A 23,436-nucleotide genomic window follows, 5' to 3' on the forward strand; every position below is an offset into this window, starting at 1 on the left:
CCCAGCTATTGTCTCTAGTCCAGGACTAGCCTGGATTAGTCACTGGTGACCACTCTTTTTGTCCTTCCATACCCCCAAAGAATTGCAGAATTACTTAGCACCACCCTGATAGGTATATAAGACTGAGACCGAGGACCCAAGCCCAATTCCAGGGGTTGAGCTGTGACCCTGCCTTTTCCCCTTGGTCCAGCCTGTCTGCGGTTAACTCAGAATTCCTCATCCTCGTCCCACGACCAGCAGTGGGAAAGGGAAAGAGACTGCCAACCTTGAACAGCACGGCACCTACCACAAAGCTGTCTTGATGTTAACAACCTTGATCTCTCTGGGGAGAAGTCTGAGGTCATAAAATGCACCTTTTTTGACCCCTGAACAACGTGCTGGCTGCTCCGCCTGCTTTTCCAGGCATACAAGTATGAAAACACACCTGGATCACGCACTTTGACCTTCAAAGTCAAAGGCTTGGATGTCCAGCAAACAGCCCTGGGCTGTGCTGCTCTGGGAACTGCGTCCTCTTAGTGAGGGGATGGTGAGGCTCCCTCCCCATCCCCCTCCCTCTCTGAGCTTTTCCCTCCTTTCAGGACAGGTTTTGTGGGTCTGTGTTCACATAGGGCCCTTTGCTTAGAAGGTTTAATGCTCTTCCGTTGCCATCTTGAAATTCTTAGTGATTGTTGAACAGTGACCCTGCATTTTTATTTTGCAGTGGGCCCCACAGATTATGAGCCAGGCTTGCTCTTATGACACTTGGAACATGCCTTACCCGCAGTATTCATGTCATTTTACTCCGTTATTCACACTTGTGACTTATCTTGCACACTGGGGGGTGTTTTAGTGGAAGCACAAGGTCTTTGGAATCAAGCAGATCTTTTTCAAATGACCACAGACTGACTTTGAGACTTGGGTAAGTTACTCAGTCATTTGGAGCCTCAGTGTTTCTATCTATAAAGTGGGACTAGTGATCTTAGTTTTTTTAAGAGTCTGAAAATCGAGAAAATATGTGGATAGCATAATGCCTTGCACATCCACCCTCAGTATTACCTCTTGTTCCTCCCTCCCTCTTTGCCTGGCACAGTGCTGGTGTACAGCAGGTGTTCAACATACGCTCACTACATTTCAGTTTGTGATGGTCCTCTTCATTTCCAAGTGGGGACAGGGTTTGTGTACTAATCCCTGGGTAAGAGCTGGGACCTTCTAACCACACAATTACAAAAGAATATGAAAACGAACATATGCATGTATATGTGTGATGGAAACATTATGCTTTATACCAGAAATTGACACAACATTGTAAACTGACTATACCTCAATAAAAAGAGAATGAAAAAGAACAAGGGCTTATTCTAGGGACTGACTTTTCTTCTCCTGAGAATTACATTTCAGGCCCTGTATCGGGCATCCTTTTTTCTTAATAATTAAGTTCACCATCAGTGTCTCACTCTGTGGTGCCCATGATAGCAGATCCTCAGCCAGCGCTGACTACGCCGAACTGGGCTACTGGACACACACCTTCTACCATAATCCTGGAGGTAGGCACGGTCCCGCCCCACTTCCCGGGTCTGCCTGGGCTGCCTGGCTCCAGGGCTACACGGGGAAGCGAGGGCAGAGCCTCACATATGAGTCTAGGGGGATGTGTGTGGTGGAGTGCTTTTCAGGAAACTCTTACCCTAGGAAAGTCCTGAGTGTAATGAAATGAGACAGAGACAGAGGAAGGACAAAATGTACTGGTCAGAGCTGAGTCTTGCGCGTTGGGGAGACCTAGTAGACTATGGGAGGGACCCAAGGCCTGAGCAGAAATGTGGCCGTGGCCAGCTTGGCTGGATCCCGTAGGTCAGGATCTGGGACTGGCGCCTTTAGGTGTCTGTGACTGAGTGAGCGGCAGAGAGCCAGGCGAGCCTGGGGCAGCCTGTGGGCTATGACTAAATTAGGAAGAAAGAGCCCTGGAGCTCTCCGGGAGCTCACTGGGCAAGTGGGCGGTGGATGCACCTGGTGGGCGGCTGAAAACGGGCTGTTCAGACAGGCATGAGCGGCCTTTGCATCAACTTTTCAGTGACTGCAGGAACGTCCCATCCTGAGTCCTAGCAGGAGGGGAGTCTCCCCGATGCCTGCGACCACCCCACCGCCCCCCGGGAAGTCTCAGTAAAATAGGAGAACCCAGTGAGCTTTAATCCCTAGTCCTTTCTAAGCTCTTTTAGGAAGGTTTTACCCTATAAAACGTGTGCCATCATGAATAGTTTTGGGAGGGGATTATATTGGATCCTGGGCATCCTGGATGAACATCAGACTGTCCAGACAGGACACACTGGGGTGATGGCTGCTTTATGTAACCTGGCAACGAGGTACCTGCAGACAGCAGATTTTGATTTAGAAAATCACGTGAAGGTTCAATTTGGTTTGATTATTTAAGTATAACAGTGTGAGATTTGGAACGAGAAGAAGAAGAAAAGTGGCAGGAGGATAGTGACTCCTGGGGAGAAAAGTGAACAGGTTCCTAAGTAATCAAACCATAAATCAGGCCAAGCCCGTCACGGGACCAGGGCCTTCAGTCAGTGCCTCTCAGAGGCCCTTCTTGGCTTTGTTGTCTTCCTTCCTTCCTTTTTTTTTTGTGTGTTTTTTTTTTTGTTTGTTTGTTTGTTTGTTTTTTTGGCAAGACTCTTGGAAGTACTTACTTACCTGTAGAGCATTTTCTTAACAGCGGCACTGTTAGTATCTTGGGCTGGTAATCCTTGTGTGTGTGGCTGTCCTGAGCATTGTAGGATTTTAGCAGCATCACTGGTCTCTGCCCAGTAGACGCCAGTAGTGCACCCAGTTCTGAAGCAAAATGTCTCCAGCATACCCTGGGGGAATATCACCCCCCCACCACCCCGTTAAGAGCCTCTGCTTAGGGCAGAGGACAGTCCATTTTTCTGGCTGAAAAGTGTCGTAGTTACTGCTGGACAGGTGAAACGGTGGGTCACCTCACTGCATCTCCTCCCGCTCCACAAAAATTAAAAAAGAGGGGCCAGCTTTCCAGGAAGCTTGTGGGTAGGGGGTCAGTATGACCATGCTGTGTGATGTGGCTACATTGCTAGGGTCCTTATGGGGTCCTTTTGGGGACCTTCAGGACCAGATTGCTCTCCTTGAAAATCCAGACTCAAAACCAAGCAAATCAACCAACCAACCAACCAACCAACCAACCAACCACTGTCACCATTGCCACCAACCACAAAAAATGGGAAAGTAAGTAGGAGTGGAGGCTTTGGAATTTTATTAAAAATGGCCTCAGGATTAGCGCAAGACTCCCTTGTTCAGAGGCGGTCTCAGGGGGCCTGTCTGCAAAGAGCTGGCCTGGGTGTTGATATGTGAAGAGGCTGAGAACATGTGGTATAAACATGGACTGATATTGTTTGCCATTTACACTCAGCGTGTGTAATGCAGCAGGAATGGCTCCTGGCGGCATGTGACTCCCCTTCCAGCCGGGCGCGCGGTGCCTCGGACCGCTCTTTCTCTTTCCCTGGCTCCCTCGCTCGCGTTCCCCCTCCTCTGCCCCTTCCCAGACTCGGGAGAGTTTCCGTGGACGCCTGTCATGATTGGCGTGCAGGAAGCTGGTAGAATGTCATTGGAATTTTCTAGGGAGGCACATGTGCGACACCCAAAATGACTCCCGGCTTTGGTGGCCTCAGGTGAGCGCTCCGTGCCAGGAGCGCTGGTCTTTTTCAGAAAGGTAAGGTTGCATGACGCCATCCTACCTTTCCCCTGCACGAGAGGGAAATCAAGGGTTTCTTTTCTTTCTTTCCTTTTTTTTTTTTTAAATTCTCCAGTCTGGGCAGCACTTCTGACCATGTTCTTGGCGCTAAGCATTTGTGCATGAGTATGCGATTTGTCTGTACCCAACCCCCGCCTGTTTAAAAAAGTTGTAATAAATGATTCATAACGGCAGGGTAACATGTGACCTAAACCAGCTCCTCATGACCCCAGTGAAATCAGCGATCCCGATGTCAAGGAAGTTGAGATGCTCTTTTTACGCTGGTTACCAAACTCTTTTATAAAGTCGTGTGGCTGCGGGAAAACAGATTGCATTATCACCAGATCGGAGGGAATGGAAGGGGAAGTTTCAAAACCCTGAAACCTTTTGAATAATGGGGGTCTTTTAAGGTTGAGGTGTTGTGTGTTAATTGCTCTAATTTGTCAGTGATGGAAGATGAACCTGAAGGCTTTGGAGGTGTCCCGTATCTGCTGAGAGCGGAGTCAGACTCGTGAACTGGAGGGGACTGCTGTGTTAGGATTCGTGAACAGGGATATTTTGGCAGAAAAGAATGCTTGAAAGTTGCTTCTGAGCACCTCTGTCGAAACCGCGATAAGCATTTCAGCAACTATTAGGTGTCTTGAAGTAAATTAAATTTCAAAGCAAAGCTATGTTAATAGTCCGCAAGCAAGCAAATATATAAACTTCTGTTGCAAGGTTCAGGGGACATATTTAGATACGGATGTGATGATCTGTTAGCAGGCTCATGCACAACCAAACATGACTCACCTCGTTTCTTTGTCTGATGCCATTAAAAGTTACTTCACCACGTTCGGGAGAGGAATACCGGTTTTCTGCTCGCCAGCGCGTCAGAGCAAATCCACACACTCGGAAAATGGCGTGCATGACATATCTTATCAGGGGGATTTTTGTAACCTTAAAAAAATCCATATGTAACTTTGCCATTGGTTTCAGCCTTATGTGTTGGAATCCCCTTTTCTCCGCCCTCTTTGTCTTTTGCACGTCTTTGCAAAGATGTCAGAAAACTGAAGGGGAGAGGGTTAATATTTTCACACACTCACCCCCTCCCCCACTTGCATACGCTAACAGCTGCCACGTATGATTTTGTGGAATTTGATATTTTGAACGAAATGACTTCCTTATTTTCCATAGTAATATAATAATCAATTTTACCATAGAGAACTGTGTACATGTCAAGCCTTGGCTGCCCCTAATTAGCAATGGATGGGGTAGCAGGGAGGAGGGCTGGAGAGCAGTTCTGAGTGAAAAGCCAGCTATTGGATTTTAACCATTCTTCCTTGCCTGAGTTCTCAGTCTGCTTGGATCCTGACCACAGGTTTGGTTTGTGGTGATGTGAGAAAAGCTCCACTAGGGCATGTGCACTTGTAACCGAGAGGGGCCTGTCCCCCTGTTGTTGCTTTCCGTCTGTTATATCCTCTTCACGGTAACTTTTGGACGGCCACAGCTTTGTAAACTAGAGGCAAAAGTCCGAAGTCACCTACATAGCATATTCTCTGCTTTGGGTGGCACCTGTATTTTGTTGGCTGTCGTCAGGAAGGTCTGTTTCTTAAGGCACCAGAAACTTCCATCCACTTTCTGAAATAAACAGTTGTATGGTATGTTTATAAAGACCCAACCATAATATTCTCATTTACTCTAAGGAATTGAAAAGAATTAAACAGTGTACATTCCCAGCACACACACGGAAACATATACCTCGTACCACGCAATGAATCACTTAGCGTACTCCGTAAGTTCTCCGTCCCGTAGGCTTAGAGATAGTCGTAAATTCAAGTGAGCTGAATAACTGTTTGTTCGGTGCCTCTCATTTGTCCGGCACCGAGCCAGACAGACACTCAGGAATTTGAAAGATTTTAGGACATGGATGATGTCTGCAAGGTGCTTATAATTTAGAAGACAGGAGTCATCCTCCAGCAAACCTCATCTGGCTTTTTGCAGCAGACACTGTCTATCTGGGGCACGTCTTGCCACAAAAAAATAGTTACTGGACTGTGTGAAAGATGCTTCAGTATAGCTAATACTGATAGATTGCCCGCTGTGTTTGTGACCCCTTGTGGGCTTATCAAAATTTCAGTGTTTATTCTTACGTGCAATTTAAGACAAATGGTCGTGCTGTTTGTAGTGACAAAAATGGCTTGTGGGGATCAAGGTGAAGAATAATAGATTGATTCTGTTTTTCTAGAGATTGGCCAGTCTCAAACTTCACTTCACAATATTTCTCCTGAGTAGCTATTAAAAATTCCAATGCCTTGGGTGAAAAAGAATCTCTGGAAATGGGCCCAAGCGTCAGTATTTTAAAAAAACAACCCGTAATTGCAGTGCCACCAAGTTTGAAATCTAGTGATATAGATGGTTTTATCAAAACTTTTTTTTTTTTTTTAAGCCTGGGGTGAGTTTGGAAGGTGGACTTTCTCATTATGGTGATGTTGCTTGACTAAAGAACTTTTGACATTCTGGAATCTGACTCTTCTGTTCTCTGCGTTAGTGAACTCAGTGTGAACAGAGCTGTGCTTTCTTTTTGTTAAACAAAGATAACATGACACTGAGCCATCAGTCAAACAAATTACCTGAGGTTTCTGAACCTTGAATGTTGATTCCAGGAAGCCAAGTGTTGTTGAATATGTCGACTGAGTCTCTTCAAGGAAGGTAGGTATAAGAATAACCACATTTTTGCAGTGTCTGAAACCACCCCCTCCAGAAAAGGAAGCCCCTTCCTGGGGTACCGTGCGGCTAGCAGAGGTGGCTTGTGAAAAACACGGCTGTTACTAAATTCCTTACAACTTACTGTGATGCTTAGAGTTGGAAGGTAGGTTCAAGATCATCTAGTTCATTACTCACAAAATAGGAACAGACTCACAGACATAGAAAACAAACTTGTGGTTACCAGGGGAAAAGGAGAGGTGGAGGGATAAACTGAGAGTTTGGGATTTGCAGATACTAACTACTATGTATAAAATAGATAAACAGCAAGGCCCTACTATATAGCACAGGGGACTATATTTAGTACCTTGTAATAGCCTATGATGAAAAAGAATATGAAAAGAAATATTTATATGTATAACTGAATCACTATGCTGTCCATCAAGAATCAACACAACGTTAACTGACTGTACTTCAATTTTAAAAAATTTGAAAAAGATTGTCTAGTTTAGTGGTTCTTGAAGTGCAGTATCAGTATCTCCTGGACTCATTAGAAACGCAAATTCTCAGGCCCCAACCCAGACCTCCTAAGACAGAAACTGGGGGTGAGCCCAGCATGCATGGTTTAAAGCTCTCCCGATGCCCACCAGCACTTGAACATCACTGCTCTGGTTTCACCTTGTCATTTTACAGACAGATCTGTTAAGTGGAGATTGAGTGCCTATGAAGTCACTCAGGACTAGAGGAGCAGTAGAGGCTAGAAACTCAGATCTCTCGGGGCTGAAATCTACCTCTACACTGTGACCAGATCATCCTGACTTTTCCATGTGTCATAGATAACAGCTTTAGGAAAATACCCACCATCCTAAAATCACAAGGCATAAAGGAACCTTAAATGTTGTCTCTTCCGACCCTTCCATTTCCCAGATGGGAAAACTAAGGTCTGCAGCATGAACTGACTGCAATAAGATGCACAGGAGAGCCTGTGTAAGAAGTGGATCTACTTACAAACAACACTATCTCTCCTGGCCTCCTCCCCCAGGTACCCCACCCCACCCTTCAGTGTCATATGGCCTCCCAGTGTTTGGCTTAAATCATGTTAGTTAAAATGTCCAGGTAACAGGCAACTCTAAGAAAAGACCAGCTTTACTGATTGAGAATTTAAATTCTTTGAAATGAATCTAAAATTTTATTTTGCTTTAAAATTGGCTTGAGTTTTGTAACCATCCTTATATATTTACCAGAAAAATTTCAGTGATATAAACCACTGAGAAGAAAGTTTAGACAACACAGCGACCATTTCTGGAGCATGTGTTTCATCTCAGAATCATGGAAATTAGACACATATCTGCTCAGATCACACACTGAAATTGCATTTTCTTCAGATTTAGTTAAAAGGAAAAATGTGGCAGCAAGTCTGTTGAATATTTTAGAAACTTACACTTGATGTGTTTGGTGGTATTTACATAACTTTGACAGTGTTCAAAGACTGAATCTAATCCACATTCTCCATAGAGCTTCATCTTCAAAGCCTTGTAGCAACGTACACATAGAACATTTAGCCAGGAAATCACGCTGAGAATGTGATGTACAGCTATTCTCACTGCACACATGCACACGGAGCAGGTGTGTACAGATATGCGTATAGATATGATTTATTGGTTGCACACATCTACCATGTGCCAGCACTGTGACATGAAATGCATGTGTAATTCCTGCCTTCAAAATGATCACGGATGTGAGGATATCAGATGAGTGATGGAGTAGGTAGCTATTAGCAAGAGTGGTAGGAGTTAGAAGAGAGTGTAACTGAGGCTTAATGGAGCAGCGAGGCATCATGGGGGATCACAGAAGGGGCACCAGCACACACTGGCAGGAGTCAGGGAAGGCTGCCTAGAGGAGGTGCCATCTAAGTTGCATGTTGAAGGTTAGTAGTTACCTGAGTGAGGAGGGTAGGGAGGAGGTTGTCTAGGGAGAGGGAACAGTGTATGCAAAGGCATTCATGTTTGTGTGTACATTGTCCTTCACTGGGGCTGTTCTGGCTTATAAACCCCTAAATATTTCATTTGCTTGTATAAACAATAGTATTTGGCTTCCTAGAGAACTTGTATAGCAGTTTTTAAATACACATTTCAAGCAGCTTGTTTTTCCCATCTCAAAAGACCCCAGTGTTCCCCAGAAAAGTTTGTGGGTTGAGAGGTCAGCATATCTTATGTTACTGAGAAAATGGAAAGATCTCTCCTACCCCTAGAAGTCAAACTACCTCCCTCAATTTTAACCTGCACAGAACCAGTGAAACTCTGTAGAGTTGGCAAACCAACTCCAACCCTGCATGGATCTGAGCTGCATTTTACTGTGAATGCTTGGTTCTGCCGTGACATGCCTTTGTAGAGGAGAGCATGGCATTGTGAGGCACTGTTGGTATTTCATTCACTCTGTCCTCTTGGCTGGAATTGGGAGCCTCCTTGTGCTGACTGCCTGTCCAAGAGAACTGGGCTAGAAGAAATTAAATTATTTCATGCCTCCTGGACTGCAACACATCTGTCAGAACCAAGCCATATTTACTACAGTAGTTTCTTTGAAAGCGTTCCCAGGAGCTTAAAAATAGCTTAATTTGTGAGTAATAATAATAACGATTATTATTCAGTATTATTCAGTTATTGTTATTATTATCACTACTCTGCTTTGCAGAACACCTGTGCATGGTGCTTGATCTTTATAACAGCTAACAGGGTGGACATGATTATCTCCATTTGACAGATGAGGAAATTAAACCTTAGACTCATCAGATTTCAAAGGTGGAAGAGGCCTTGGAGATCCTTTCATCCAGCTTTCTCATTTTACCAGAAAAAGGGAAGTTGACTGACATATAGTCCCACAGGGAGTAAACAGTGGCCGTGGGACCAGGCCTGGGTCTTCTGATTCCTAGCTCGTCAAGTTTCACTCCACTACACTGCCTTAAGGCTTCAGTGTGTGAAAGGAAACTTGGGAGGACAGGCATTTGTTTCTTTAAGAGAAAAATTGTTGAAACCAGCCTTAACCTGCTGTTTTATGAGCTCACGCAGGGATAGAAAAAGTCTCTTCTTCTTCTTCTCTAGGTAGATAGGTAAACAGAAATACAGACACACACACACCATCTGTGGATGTTACCGGGGAGATGAAGGTGGAACTAGACTGGGCAGAGTCTCAAAGGGAACTTCAGTTTTATCTGTATAATTTTTTTAATTAAAAAAATAGGCAAAAATGACTTTAATAGTAGCATTTACTAATTTGGAGTGATTTGCAATTAATTCATCAGTATTTGTTATAGTCGTTATATTTTTGTGGTTTTAAAATTCAAAATGGTGGGGGAGGGTATAGCTCAGTGGTGGGTGGGTGCCTAGCATGCACAGGGTCCTGGGTTCAATCCCCAGGACCTCCATTAAAATGAAATAAATAAATAACCTAATCCCTCCCCCATAAATAAATAGATGAATAATTTTAAAGTGTGAAATTGTAAAAAAAAATGCTCAAAAAAGAAAAATAAAAATTCAAAACAAAACAAATGTGAATATGAAAATTAAACTACCACCTACAGTACCATCATTTTATAAAATAAAGGACTTTTAAAGAAAGAAAATTGGTACAGAAGGAAGGAAGAGAACAAACAAAGCTAATACAGAGTTCTTGGTGGTTAGGGTGACATTAATTCTCTCTTTGCTTTAAGTCTTTTCCTGTTATGACACTAGCAGGATGTGTCGTCTTATCTCTGCGTTTGCTGCATTATCAGCTCTCTTTTGAACATTCTGAGCACTTCTAATAACTCCAGCAGGAGGGGCAGGCCCTCTCATGTCAGTTATAAAGTAGCTAGCTGCCGCTTCGTGACTGTATGTCCCCCTGGTTCCGAGAATCTTTCCTGATGGATGAAAGTGATACAGAGTACAATGGACCGACACTGGTGATTTTTTTTATGTCAACTGTGTTATTTAAAATCACGTCCTGGATGTGTTAACTAAACTTATTGTGGTACTCATTTTGCAATATATACATATATCAGATCATTATTCAATGTTAGATCCTAATTATATATCCATAAAGCTGGGGAAGAAAATAAAATAAAACATTATGACAAATTGGAAGAAAAACCACAAAATAAAGGAAATAGCTTTGTATTTTAGTACCTGTAAACAAACAAAAAAAAACCCAAAACAAAATAACTGCACCCAGGAAATAGGTCCAGGAGTGTGGTTTTAGAAGCTCCCTTTAGAGAATGGGTAAACAGAGGATAGAGTACTGGCCTTTCAGTAAAAAGACCCTTATTCAAGTCCCAGTCAAGTCCCTTCTTCTCTGGATGCCCTCAGGTGATGTATCTGACCTTTCCTGGGCTCCCTCAGTCTTCTTAATAGATACTGGAAATGGACACATTTGATTTACTTACGCATGTGGTTGTCCTGGAGGTCAGATGGCTCGTGAGGCGAAAACACTTACTAACACTCCAGCTGAAAAACGTGAAACAAAAGAGAGACGATGGGATTGTCATTGCTGTTACAAATCATTCCAAGAGGTGTCGTGGTGATATGAATCATCATACAGTAATGTCATGGCTAAAACCCACCATGGGATAACGCCAGTGTTGACCCAGTCATCTCAAAAGTAGTCACAGGGGACTGTCTAGTGATAATCCAGGAGCCCTACTCTTACCAGGAAGATAGCCCTACGGAAAAAGCATGTGACCTCACTCCTCTCACAAAGGAGAAGACTCCCCTGGTGAGTGTTGATGGGGTTGTGTCCACTGTAGCAGCTGCATTAGCCCCAGGGAATGAGGATGGGGTCCAGTCCCAGCTCTCCTCTATCTGGCTGTCCGGCTGTGTGATTGGGTTGATTCACACATTATACCAACTTCTTCGGGTTTCGCTTTTTTAAATCTGTAGAATGAGTGGGTTAAACTAAGTGGTCTCTAAGATCTCTTTTTGCTCTTAACATTTGTGATAATCAGCTACAGTTGGACCTTCAGCCCCAGTATTACTGTGGCATCATCATTGTCATCTTCTAACCTGATATTTGGGGACTATTCCCTGTGGTTCACGTCCTGACTTAGCTTCTAAGACTGTTAGAGCAGAGCTGACAATCTATGATTTGAGATTTGGCTCCCAGGAGGCAACAGAGGGCAGGAAAGGCCTGATCCTGACCCCGACCCTTACACTTGATTTGATTTGGTTGCTCTGTAAGGTGACAGCAAACCTGGAAAACATCTTGTTCTCTCGCCGGGATTATATTTCATATCTTAGCAAATGTCATATTCATTGCTTGGCCTGGAAGGGGGACTGACTTGAACTGGAAGTGAATTTAAGTTCCTGACTGGTTATCTTGGAAGGTATGGTGCTTAGTGAAAATGGGGCTGGTCCGGTTGGTGTAGGTACCACTGTGCTCTGGGCTGCAGTTCCTGGCTTCTGCTTCTGGATGGCCAGACATTACCCGGGAAAAGCTTACTGTGAGTCCACACACGTTCATACCACTGAACTTCAGCTGTGTCCCTGTGTTATTCCATGGCCTTTAAGTCTGTTGTTTGTTGATTACTTATCCCATTCACCAAGCAGCAGTTGTAACTCTCTGTCCCCAAGTCCCAGTCCCCACTCCTGCTCCCTCCACTCTCAGCAGATGTCCACCCTTATTTTTTATTTCCCTTCTGTCTGTGTCTACATCTCTTTGAGTTTTCTGTCATCCATCTCTCTCTGTCTCCAAGGGAGATTTGTCTCTCTGCCTTGGCAGAGCTCACCTGCCATTTGCCCCGATGAGAACTACGATGGTGGTGATGATAGTAGTCATAACGGTAATGATACTGGCAAGACCAGGAGCAGTGATGGTCGCTGCTGCCTTTGTTCAGTGAGTGCTGACCGTGCTCGCGGAGCTGTGCGGAACAATTTATGTGGACCCTGTCGTGTAACTCTCAGAACAGACCTATAGCTTAGATACACCATTATTGCTTTATGACGAGAACTCAGGCTGAGAGAAAGTGAGTATTTGCCCACAGTCACCAGGTGATGTGTGACAAGCTGGAATTCACACCCAGGTTGGTACGAACTCTGAAAACTATGCCCTTAGCCTCCGGGCAGCGCTCCTTCCCGTCCCTGTGCCCATCTGCCATGCAGAGCACCGTCACACTGGCACGCTTGGTCCTCCTTTAAATAGGGCTAAGTCAATTTGAGCTCTTTCTACCCTGAATCCTAGTGGCAGTGAGATTATCTCCAAGGATGTGAGTGACGAATACCACTTCCTCTGTAGAAGAGCGTTTTCTGAAAGGGAAGGGTGTATTGTGACCACACAGGAAATGGTCTCTTTCCAATAATCTTCCAGCCAACGTGGCACCCGTACCTCTGTACAGCACCTAAGAGTTCACAGAGTGTCCTGACAGCTCCTTACTCCACCCAGCACCAACCCTTATAGGGTAAATGGGGAAAGACTGTGACTTCTCTTTCAATATATAAAGACACCGAGGCTCAGAGGGGTAAGATGTGTTCACCTTGCTGACCAGCGCGGGGTCACGACTGGCACCTGTTCGTACAGGGCAGCCCACAGCCCAGTGGGTAGACAGTACTCACTGTCTACTCGCCTCCCCTCCAGGTGAAGGAAGACTAAAGTATTATTATCTATAATTAATGAATTTTTTTCTCCTAGGGGGATAACTCATGCCTTGCATAATAAAACCAGTTCTTAGCACAGCAAAAATGGCCTGTTAGGTGCTGAGAAATGAAAGGCTTTGGTTAGAAACTGTCCCCAGGTGAGGTCTGAGGCCTCTGTCCCCTCTCACAGGAGCACCTGTGTGGCCAAGCCAGATCTCCAGACCTGTAAAAAGTTGTGCAGCCTACCCCCTGGCCAGGACTCTCCCCCTGCACCCCATTCACACCCTGGCCTCGTGACCAGGGTGTGGGGCTCTCAGTCCACCTGGCTTGGAGGAGCATTCTGTTGCCCGAACCTCCAGGAAGCAGCCTCTCTGGTCAGCAGAGACTCCCACCAAAGTGCTGCTGGGTCCTACGGTCAGTCTGCTCTGCAGAGGAAGCTGGGGTGTGACAAGGAACATGGGGCCGTGGAAAGAACCATCTGAATTACATGCAGATGGCTGAAGAAGGCTGGCTTTCTTTTTACATTATTATTTTTATTAAGCCAATAAAGGAAATGCATCAGTTCATGTACAGAGAAGTCCAAGCAGACCCGGGGAAAGCCAGCTCCAGGCGTCCCTGTGCAGTCGGCCGGGAGTGGCTGTGCCCCTGTCTCCAGGCCAGTGTCTTTGGGTTGGCTTTATTCAGGCAGACTCTCCTTCAGTGGTGGCTTAAATTCAACCAATGTAACAACCCAGGCCCGGCCTGATGTGATGACAAGTGTCACCCTCCCTATAGCTCCAACAAGGTCAGGGAGTGTCCACTCCTGAGCCAATCGCTGTGGCCAGGAGGCTCTGACGGGCTGGGGCTGGGTCATGTTGGATCGAGATCACTGTTCTATTTTATAGGTGAGAAAATTCTGAGGGTCGAAAAAATTACGTGACTTTCCCCTTCACACAACCCGTAACCTGCAGATGGAAACCGAGTCTCTGACCACAGCTCACCCTCCAGCTGCCTTTCACCAACAGCTGATGCATCTTTGCATCTGTAGGTGGATTAATAAGCCCAGAATGTTTGTAAGTTTTTGTCCAGAGTTCAGGGACGGCCCTTGTCTGGGCCTTTTCTTTCACTTGTTACATTTCTCTGAAACGTCTGAAGCTCAAGCCACTTCCTTGCGTGCCTTGCTGTTTTGAGCTTACTTCCGTCAGAACATTCATCACTCTGTGTTGATGTGTCTCCCAAGCGGTCTCGGGAAGGTTTCTCTTTTTCCATCTCTGTGTTCCTCCCCAACCTAGCCACTTCGCCTGGCACATGGTAGATGCCCAGTGCGTGTGGGCTGAATCAAATGCACAAACGCCTCGTTGGCCCCTTTGGTGGAGTCTGTTTCAAAGCAGACGCCCACGGCCCCTGCCTGTGTCGTTGGTCCCCTCCCTTCCTTTCAGAACGGGATGGATTAGATCACAAAAGGCTTGCCGAATTTCCAGCACCCTGACTCGAACTGAGGAAGGACGGTCCCTCAATTCTTGGGCCCAAATACTAATCCATCATCGCATCTTGGTGGGGGCTCAGGATAAAATGTGAAAGAGCTTTGGAATAAATAGTGAGCGTTGTCAAGCCAGGACAGCTGTTGGCTGTCCCAGTGGATGCAATATGTTGCATACCCTTTCGACACTATGGAATTAAACCATTAGAAACAGTTTTCATCTGGATCTCCTAAATCTCCCGGCATTATAAAGGCAACCCGTTCTCCTTTATGTTGTATTTTATTTTGAAAACTCTTCAGAGAAATGCTGCCTTAATTGAAAAAAAAAAAAAGAAAGAAAAGAAACCTTTCTAAGTGAGTAGGGAACCCAAGTTTTTAATGTAATTATGCACTGTGAATTCTTGGTAACAATTAATACCTTGGAAAGGAAACATCAGCCCTGGGGGCAGTGAGCCTTGTGAGGCCTGGTTGAATCAGAGTGGCTGTGCTGTTTCTTCTGGGAATGCGGACCGGCCCTCCATGGGGCTGTGCGGTGGGTCTTCTAGTTCTGCACCACATGCCCGGGTTCTGTGCCTGACTGTGCTGTTCTCCCTCCTCCCCAGATCTGAGGTTTGACCTCGGCAAACAGGGCTGCCACACAAGATTTAGGAGAAGAGAGGATGTGGCATAGAACTGTGCCGCCTACCTGCTCCCCAGACAAGGGGGCTATCAACACTAGAGCTGACGGGGGTTCCAGAAAGGGCCTGCCTCTTTGCATCGCACCAGTGCTCAGTGATGCCTTGCGTATGGAAGGTGGTCAGTATCTCTCTGAACAGAGGGGAGGACCACAGACAAATGTGGGTAGAAATGATAATTTGATGATGAAATAGGTAGTTCTGGAACTTAGGGCTTTTGGAGGCAGGGCTATTCTGCCAGGCACAAGAAGCTGGTGTGAAAGATGTGGGTTCTCATGAAGGTTTTGCTGTCACCCAACTAGGTGGCTTTGGGGAAGTCACTTTCTTTGTTGATGAGGGGAAGGATGAGATGCTCCCTAAGGGTCTGCAGTCTCAGCTTTCCCAGGTCGCCATTGCTCCAGCTGGTTAGAGAAATCTGACTTGGAAAAGGAAGAAACCTCTGGGGTTTTCTGGATCCTGGCTAAGATCCCAGAGGGTCTTTAGATCCTGGGCCAGATCCAGCTAATGTCCCCACATCCACCGCTGTCTTTCTGAGTGGAAGCCTTTTTTGCGTCTAATTTTCTTGGTAGATTGTATTAGTCTCCTATTGCTTTTGTAACATATTACCACGAATTTAGTAGCTTACAACAACGCAAATTTCTTACTATTCTAGGGATCAGAAGTCCAAAGCCAGTCTCACTGACTGACGGCCAAAGTCAAGGTGTCAGCAGGGTTGGTTCCTTCTGGAGGCTCTGGGGGAAATGTTGCTTCCTTGCCTTTTCCAGTTTCTAGAAACCATTTGCATTTCCTTGGCTCATGGCCCTTTCCTCCATCTTCAAAGCCAACAGCATAGCATCTTCTCTCCTCTCTAACTCTGCTTCCATCCTTGTGTCTTGTCTCTCTGGCTCTGATTCTCCTGCCTCTGTTTTATAAGGACTCTTATGATTACGTTGAGACTACTCAGATAATCCAGGATAATCTCTCCATCTCAAGATCCTTAATTTAATTACATCTGCACAGTCCCCTTTACCATGTTATTTAAGATTTACAGATTCTAGGGATTAAGATGTGGAGATCTTTCAGGGGAAGTCATTATTCAGTCTCCCACAGGGATTATCCATTTGATTTCAAAACCTAGACTTTCTCGGGGAGAGAGTGTATCGAAACTGCTTTGGAATGGGGAATTGTAGACGGTCCCCTAGGCAGTGAGTCTGTGCCTGATTGAAGTTTAAGATGAATTCAACAGCAAAATCCACTTGCTTTCTGGGTATGTTTAGATTTTCCTTCCTATAATTGGTCCATTATCTTCCTTACCTTCCTTCTTCATTCTGTTTGTGGTGGTTACTGCATGCTCACCAAGAGTGAGGCAGAGCGCCAGGAAGATGTGAGAATCTCCAAGACGTGCTCCCTTCCCTGGTGGAGCCTATGTCTAGTGGATGAAGAAAGGCACATGAACAGTTATTTTCAATACGAGGCAGTGATGTAACAGTGACAGACCGAAATGGTGGGAAGACAGAAGGGTGGACGTCAGTTCTATCCTTTAGGGTGTCATGCCTGCCAGTTTTTGGCTGAGAAATATGATTGTTATATGCACCTGAATTTTAAGTTATTAACTCTGATAGGCTAAGAATTTAAGGCCCTTCTACGCAAGGTTGACTCAACTTTGACTCAAGCTGGGGTCAGTAGGAATTTGCGGGGCGGAGCGGACGTTGGGAAGAAAATCTAATCAGTCTGCTCAATTCGTGCTGCATGTGAATGAGTAAATTTCTGTAACCTGGGCCGTCCTCGTTTCCCATAGCTGACCTGCAAACACCCTGTGATGTTGGCTCTCCTCTTTGGAAAAACAGCTTCTTCCTCGCGTGTCCTTTCAGAGGCAAAGGGGACTCTCCTGCAAGAGCTCGCTCATGCCCAGAACACAGTTTTAGAAAATACAGCTGACTTCTCTGGGAAAAACAAACCAACTTTGTCTTACTCGAGTCATGGAAACCAGGTTGGCACCTCGTTATCACCTTGTTAGCAAGGGCAGGCTGAGTAGGGGACAAACCTGGTAGGAGGGGTTGGCCCTGTGTGAGCCGGGTTTTGAATTAAGCTTAATTGTTCTTCTGAAGCTCAGCCACTTAATACTACACGAGTAGGAATCTATCACCAGACTCTTGACCCATCCTCCTCTTTCTTTCCTATTCTCGCCTACATGGACAATTAGCGCCTCCCCCACTCTGCTCCTGCCATGATTTTTGCCTGGGCCACACCGAGGCCACCAAGGCTTGGCTGCAACCAGGGAGAAAAGGTCTGTCTCCACCTTTCACCTTGACCCCCCTCAGTCCCCATCTTAAAATGCAGTCGGCCTGTCTGTCCTTGGAGCACAGCAGGGCTGGGGTGCAAAACCCATCTCTTCAATGACTTATAGCAAATTCTTGATTTCTCACAGAATGAGAAAAAGTAACCCAAAGTTATTTTTGTCTGGCTCTGAAATGTGTTTTGCACTTGTATTTGAACATGGCTCTGCCTCATGTTCTGATAACTAACTTCAGACTAAACCATGAAGAAACCCACAAAGACATCCTCAGAGAGGGCTGAGGAGCTGCGTACGTAGCCACCTGTGCATTTTCTCTGCTTTGTAAAGTCTGGCTGGGGTTTGACTGCTCTGTATAGTGGGTATTTGTTAAGTAGGTCACCTGATCTCTGAGTATTAGATTCTTGCCCTGCAAAATTGGGGTGAATTTACCTACCCCACTGGACTAATGGAGAGATCCAAGGAGTATCATAAGTGAAGCACTGGTCACACAGTGTCACAGTAAATGTGAGACTCTCCCACTCACCTTTCTCCCCACCTGGCTCCCCTCATTCTCTTGGACCAATGCAATACACCAACCAACCTTCCTCCAAGTGTCTCCAGAGTGGGAGAGGTATGACATGCCACACACTTCCCTTTCGTCCTCGCCCATGCCTACCCCCTGGCTTTTCTCCTTTGTCTCATCATCATCAGGCTTTTACTGTACAGAGCCTTGTCAGTGGACACCTCGCCTAAAGTGTCCCAGCCTCGCACTTTCTACCCCACCCTTCTGTCGGCATGGTGAACTTGCAGCCTGGGTTGTCCAAGGTAATCCCAATCGTAATTGCACAGTCCCATCCTTCCCATTACAATGTCCTGGGAACTCCAGTTCACCAACATCCGGAACACATTTCCTGATAGCACCCACTCCCGAGAAGGGGAGTTGAAGATCAGAAAATAGGGGGTCTTACAAAAGAGCCCTGACAATGGTAACCACATATCCTAGATTTTCTGGGAAGGTCTGTCCCCTTTCTAGACCCTGGGTGCTGATTTTTTGTCCAGTAAACGCCATCACCTACCAACAAAGCTCACAGAAAAGGCACGTGGCAGACAGAAGACCCCTGCAGTATGATTCTGTGAGAGCCCACCACTGCCTCCGATCTCAAGTTCAGATTCTTCCTCAATGTTAGTTGGGTTTGAAGATGGACTGAAGGGAGCATGATTCTTGCTTTTGGGTGTGAAATGAGGACAAGGGGGGAAATGTGTTTGGTGTAAATATACACAACTAATTCTGTATGCAGTTTTGAAGCCTACTTCACTTAATATTAGCATATGGATTTTTCTCATATCACTATTCTTTTTCTTTGTAAACAATGGCCTTACCAAATTCAAGGTGGTGTCTACCACTAATGATGAGGGTGGAGTGAGGATGGGGACAACAGATCCCCAAGGGCAATATGGTGTGGTGGAATGTTTTCTACCTTAAGCTTGGTGATGGGTACACTTTTTTGAAGGCCTTAAATATTACATAATAAAGTAGAAACTTATCCACCAGTAGCAAATGGTTACTTAACATTACATTCTGTAAATGTATCATAATTTACTCACTTTCAAACTCCTCTGCTGCTGTTATCAGGTATTTGTGACTTTCAACATCAGACTCTTAAATAATGTAGTATTATTAAACATCTTTGGGGATCAAGTTTTGTCTGCATATGAGCTCAATTTCTTAGGACAGATTTATGGAACTGAATTATTGGGTCAAAGAGTATGGCTGTAATGAGTATGTATTGCTTTTTGACAAAGTTGCATGAGTTCAGACTATCATTGACTTTGTGTCCACTCACTTTAATCTCATCAGCACACAGTGCCGTTATACACGTATATAAATATTTTATATATACTTTATTATATATGTGCATATATCTGCTGCTTTACTATGCAAATATTTGTTTCTAATGGTTTAACTTGTACCTCTTTGGTTACCAGTGAGAGTGAACATTATGTCACATAAGAATTTTTCTGTTCGAGTTTTTAAAAATTGTTTAATTGATATATACGATCACAGGTTTTTGCAGCCTTGATTATCTGTGGGGCCTGTGTTGGAGGGTCTTGTTTGTATGAGGGTGTGGGGTGACCACAGATGGGCACACAAACAGCCCGTTGCCCCTTTTGGTGGAAACCAGCTGTACATCTAGACCTTTGTCTCCCTGCAGTGCCGCCAAGCTGCTGGACAAGACGCCGTTCTCGGTCAGTAACCCGAACCCGCTGCTTCCTTCGCCCGCTAGCCTCCAACTGGCTCAGCTGCAAGCTCAGCTCACCCTCCACCGGCTGAAGCTGGCACAGACAGCTGTCACCAACAACACCGCGGCCGCCACGGTCCTGAACCAGGTCCTCTCCAAAGTGGCCATGTCCCAGCCTCTCTTCAACCAGCTGAGGCATCCGTCCATGATCAGCGCCCCCCACGGCCACACCGGGGTGCCCCAGCACGCCACAACCGTGCCCAGCACCCGGTTTCCCTCTAACGCAATTGCCTTCTCACCCCCCGGGCAGACACGAGGCCCAGGGCCCTCTGTGAGCCTTCCCAGCCAGCCCCCCAATGCTGTGGTGATGCACCCTTTCAGTGGGGTCATGCCTCAGACCCCCGCCCAGCCAGCAGTCATCCTGGGCATTGGCAAGACTGGGCCCGCCACCGCGGCCGCGGGCTTCTATGAGTATGGCAAAGCCAGCTCCGGCCAGGCCTACGGCTCTGAAGCTGACGGGCAGCCCGGCTTCCTGCCGGCCTCGGCCTCTACCTCGGGCAGCGTGACCTATGAAGGGCACTACAGCCACTCAGGGCAAGATGGCCAAGCTGCCTTCCCCAAGGACTTCTACGGACCCAACTCCCAAGGGGCGCAGGTGGCGGGCGGATTTGCCGCTGAGCCAGCCGGGGGCTTGAAGGGCGAGGTAGGTCCGCTGCTGCAGGGTGCAAACAGCCAGTGGGAGAGCCCCCACGGATTCTCTGGCCAAAGCAAGCCTGATCTGACCGCAGCCCCCAGCCTGTGGCCTCCAACCCCCGGCCAGCCCTATGAGCTGTATGACCCCGAGGAGCCCACCCCAGACAGGACCCCTCCTTCCTTTGGGGGTCGGCTCAATAACAGCAAACCGGGTTTCGGCGGAGCCCGGCGGCGGGCCAAGGAGGAGCAGGCGGTGCTGTCCGTGCGGCCCTTGCAGGCGCATGAGCTGAATGACTTGCATGGTGTGGCCCCCCTCCACCTGCCACACATCTGTAGCATCTGCGACAAGAAGGTGTTTGATTTGAAGGTGAGTCATCCAAGACCAGCTGCGAGCCACAGCCACAGCCTGGGCGCGCCCGCCACCTCGACCCAACGCTCGGCAGTTCACACGAGGAACTATTCTGTTTGGGGATTGGGTAACAGAATTTTGTCATCAGTACCTTTGGTTAAAATCCTAGGTATTAGAACCAAAAAGAGGGAGGAGGATATAGGTCAGTGGTAGAGCGCATGCTTATCATGCACGAGGTCCTGGGTTCAACCCCCAGCACCTCCATTAAAAAAAATAAACCTAATTACCTACCCCACCCTCAATTAATTAGAACCCAAAAGAACTTCAGAACTGTATCAGGGCCAGTCCCTTGCTTTAAGGCAAGTAAAAGATTCTTACCCATGTTTATAGATGAGATGGCTGAGGTGAGTGGTGGATTGTGACCCCACCTGGGTTACAGAAGAGGGACTCAGGAATTAGATGCATTTTACAGATGCAAAGACTGAGGCCTAGAGAGATGAAATGGCTTGTCCAGGGCCCCACAGCTAGAAGGTGACAGAGTGGAGATTCACACGTGGATCTGGCCCTCCCAGAGCCTGTGCCTCTCAGACTCTGGGCTGTGCTGCCTCTTGTCTTCCATCCTGTCTGCAGAGTACAGTAATTCCTGTTTAGGGAGCATCACGCCGCAGTGTGTCATTCACCTCTACTTGGGTCATGTTGTGCAAACTCATCCCTGTCACTTGGATGGGACACACCCTCTCACCCTCCTGTCTCAGGAGGGGACTGACTGACATGGGAGATGCTGGAGGATTTAGTCTCTCATAAGCCTTTTCTAAGGCTTTGCAACTCACTGGGAGTCCACCTGCCAGATTAACCTGTGGAAATGGGAATGCATGGAAAGGCAGTGGGACCAAGGGCCCACTGAGACTTGTGAACCAGGGCTCCTGTCCAAGACAGGCCTGGGGTATGCAGGTGGGGGCTGATGGAGTAAGGCTGGACAGGGAGGCAGGAGCCGAGAAGGAGTTTGGGAGGGAGAGGAGGAGCGGAGGGAGATGTGTCTGTAGGGCCGGTCCAGCACCTGGGTGCTCTGAGCTCCCTGCCTCACAGGGAAAGCCTGCACTCACCCCTGCCTTCCTGAGGTTTCAGTTCTACTTCGGTCATTTTTCTTTCCTTCTGGCCTAGGACTGGGAGCTGCATGTAAAAGGGAAACTACATGCTCAGAAATGCCTGCTCTTCTCTGAAAAGTAAGTGCTGTCCAGGAGGACAGGCTCATGCACATGCTCAATAAACATTCATTAAGCACCTACTGTGTGCCCTGCCCTGTTCTCGGTGCTAGGGAAACAGCAGAGAACAAAACAGGCAAATCCCTGTTCTCAAATAGCTTACACTTCATAGTAGGGGGGGTGTCAGATGATAAACCAGTGAATTGTAGAACATCCCTGGTGGTACATGCTAAGCAGAAAACAGCATCAGGGCAGAGGCAGGAAGTGTGTGTGTGTGTGTGTGTGTGTGTGTGTGTGTGTGTGTGTTTGTGTGTGTGAGTGTGTGTTTTCTCACAGGGACTGGTGGCGGGAGGCCTCACTGAGGACACCCAGGAGTGGATGGAGTGAACTGTGACCATCTGGGGCACATGCACTCCTGGCAGAAAAACTGCATGTTTGAAGGCCCTGGCATGGTCCGGGGATGCTCAGGCAGCGACAGTGTGAGCAGCACGAAGTGCTTTGGGGAGGAGCCGGGGAACTGTTGGGGCCCCACGCTGAGCACTCCAGTTTGTTGAGAGGACTTTCACTTTTGATTTGATTGTGGCTGGAGCCTGGAGGGCTGAGCAAAGGGGGATGTTCTCTGGCTTCACTGGTTGGGACTCTGGCTGCTGTGCTGAGAATAGATGAGGGGGGGCGGCAAAGGGAGATACCTGGAGATAGTGAGGAGGGGCTGCAGATACACACACAGAAAAGAGGACCCTTGGCCCAGGGATGTAGAACAGAGGATGGGGTTAAGTGTTTTGAAATGATTGCATTCAAAAGGCTTCCCTTTCTTATTCACAAAAACCAAAATATGGAAACAACTTAAATGTCCAGGCCTGATGAATAGATAAATATATGTGGTCTATACTTACAATGGAATATTATTCAGCCTTAAAGAGGAAGGAATTTCTGACACAGGTTACAACAAGGGTGAATCTTGAGGAGGGTATGCTAAGTGAGATAAGCCAGTCACAAAAGGACAAATGCTGTATGATGCCACTTAGAGGAGATGCAGAGAGTAGTCAGGTTCATGGAGACAAAGCAGAATGGGGGCTGCCAGGGGGAGTGGGGCTGGGGAGTTAGTGTTTAATGGGGACAGAGTTTCAGTTTTACAACATGGAAGAAGTTCTTCTGGAGATGGATGGTGGTGACGGTTGCCAAACAATGTGAATGTACTTAATGCTGTTGGACTGTACAGTTAAAAATGGTTATGATAGCAAAGTTTATGTTATGTGTATTATACCATAATTTAAAAAATGATTTTTAAAAGGTGTTTCTTTTCTGGTTCCCCAGTTTTTTTATTATGGTAAAATTCGCATGACTCACCATACTAATCATTTTAAAGTGTACAATTCAATGGTATTCAGCACATTCACAAAGTTATGCAAATCCTACCACTCTTTCCATCTAGAACATTTTCATCACCCCCAGGGGAAACCCCATAACCATTTATCAGTCACTCCCCACTCCCCCCTTCCCCCAACCCCTGGCAACCACTAATCTGCTTTCTGTCTCCATGGATTTGCTTCTTCTAAACATTTTATA

General features: G+C 46.5%; 1 protein-coding gene across 1 annotated transcript in view; it reads left to right on the forward strand.

Moving 5' to 3' along the window:
• RBM20 (RNA binding motif protein 20) overlaps positions 1 to 23,436 on the forward strand; it is a 180,569-nt gene that overhangs the window by 109,360 nt on the left and 47,773 nt on the right. Inside the window, exons 2-3 of the mRNA XM_010983270.3 lie at positions 19,600 to 20,686; positions 21,830 to 21,891. Of these exons, the coding sequence (XP_010981572.3) occupies positions 19,600 to 20,686; positions 21,830 to 21,891 (1,149 nt within the window). The remainder of the gene's footprint in view (positions 1 to 19,599; positions 20,687 to 21,829; positions 21,892 to 23,436) is intronic.

Source organism: Camelus dromedarius, chromosome 8 (genome assembly GCF_036321535.1).
Source record: "Camelus dromedarius isolate mCamDro1 chromosome 8, mCamDro1.pat, whole genome shotgun sequence".
NCBI lineage: Eukaryota > Metazoa > Chordata > Mammalia > Artiodactyla > Camelidae > Camelus > Camelus dromedarius.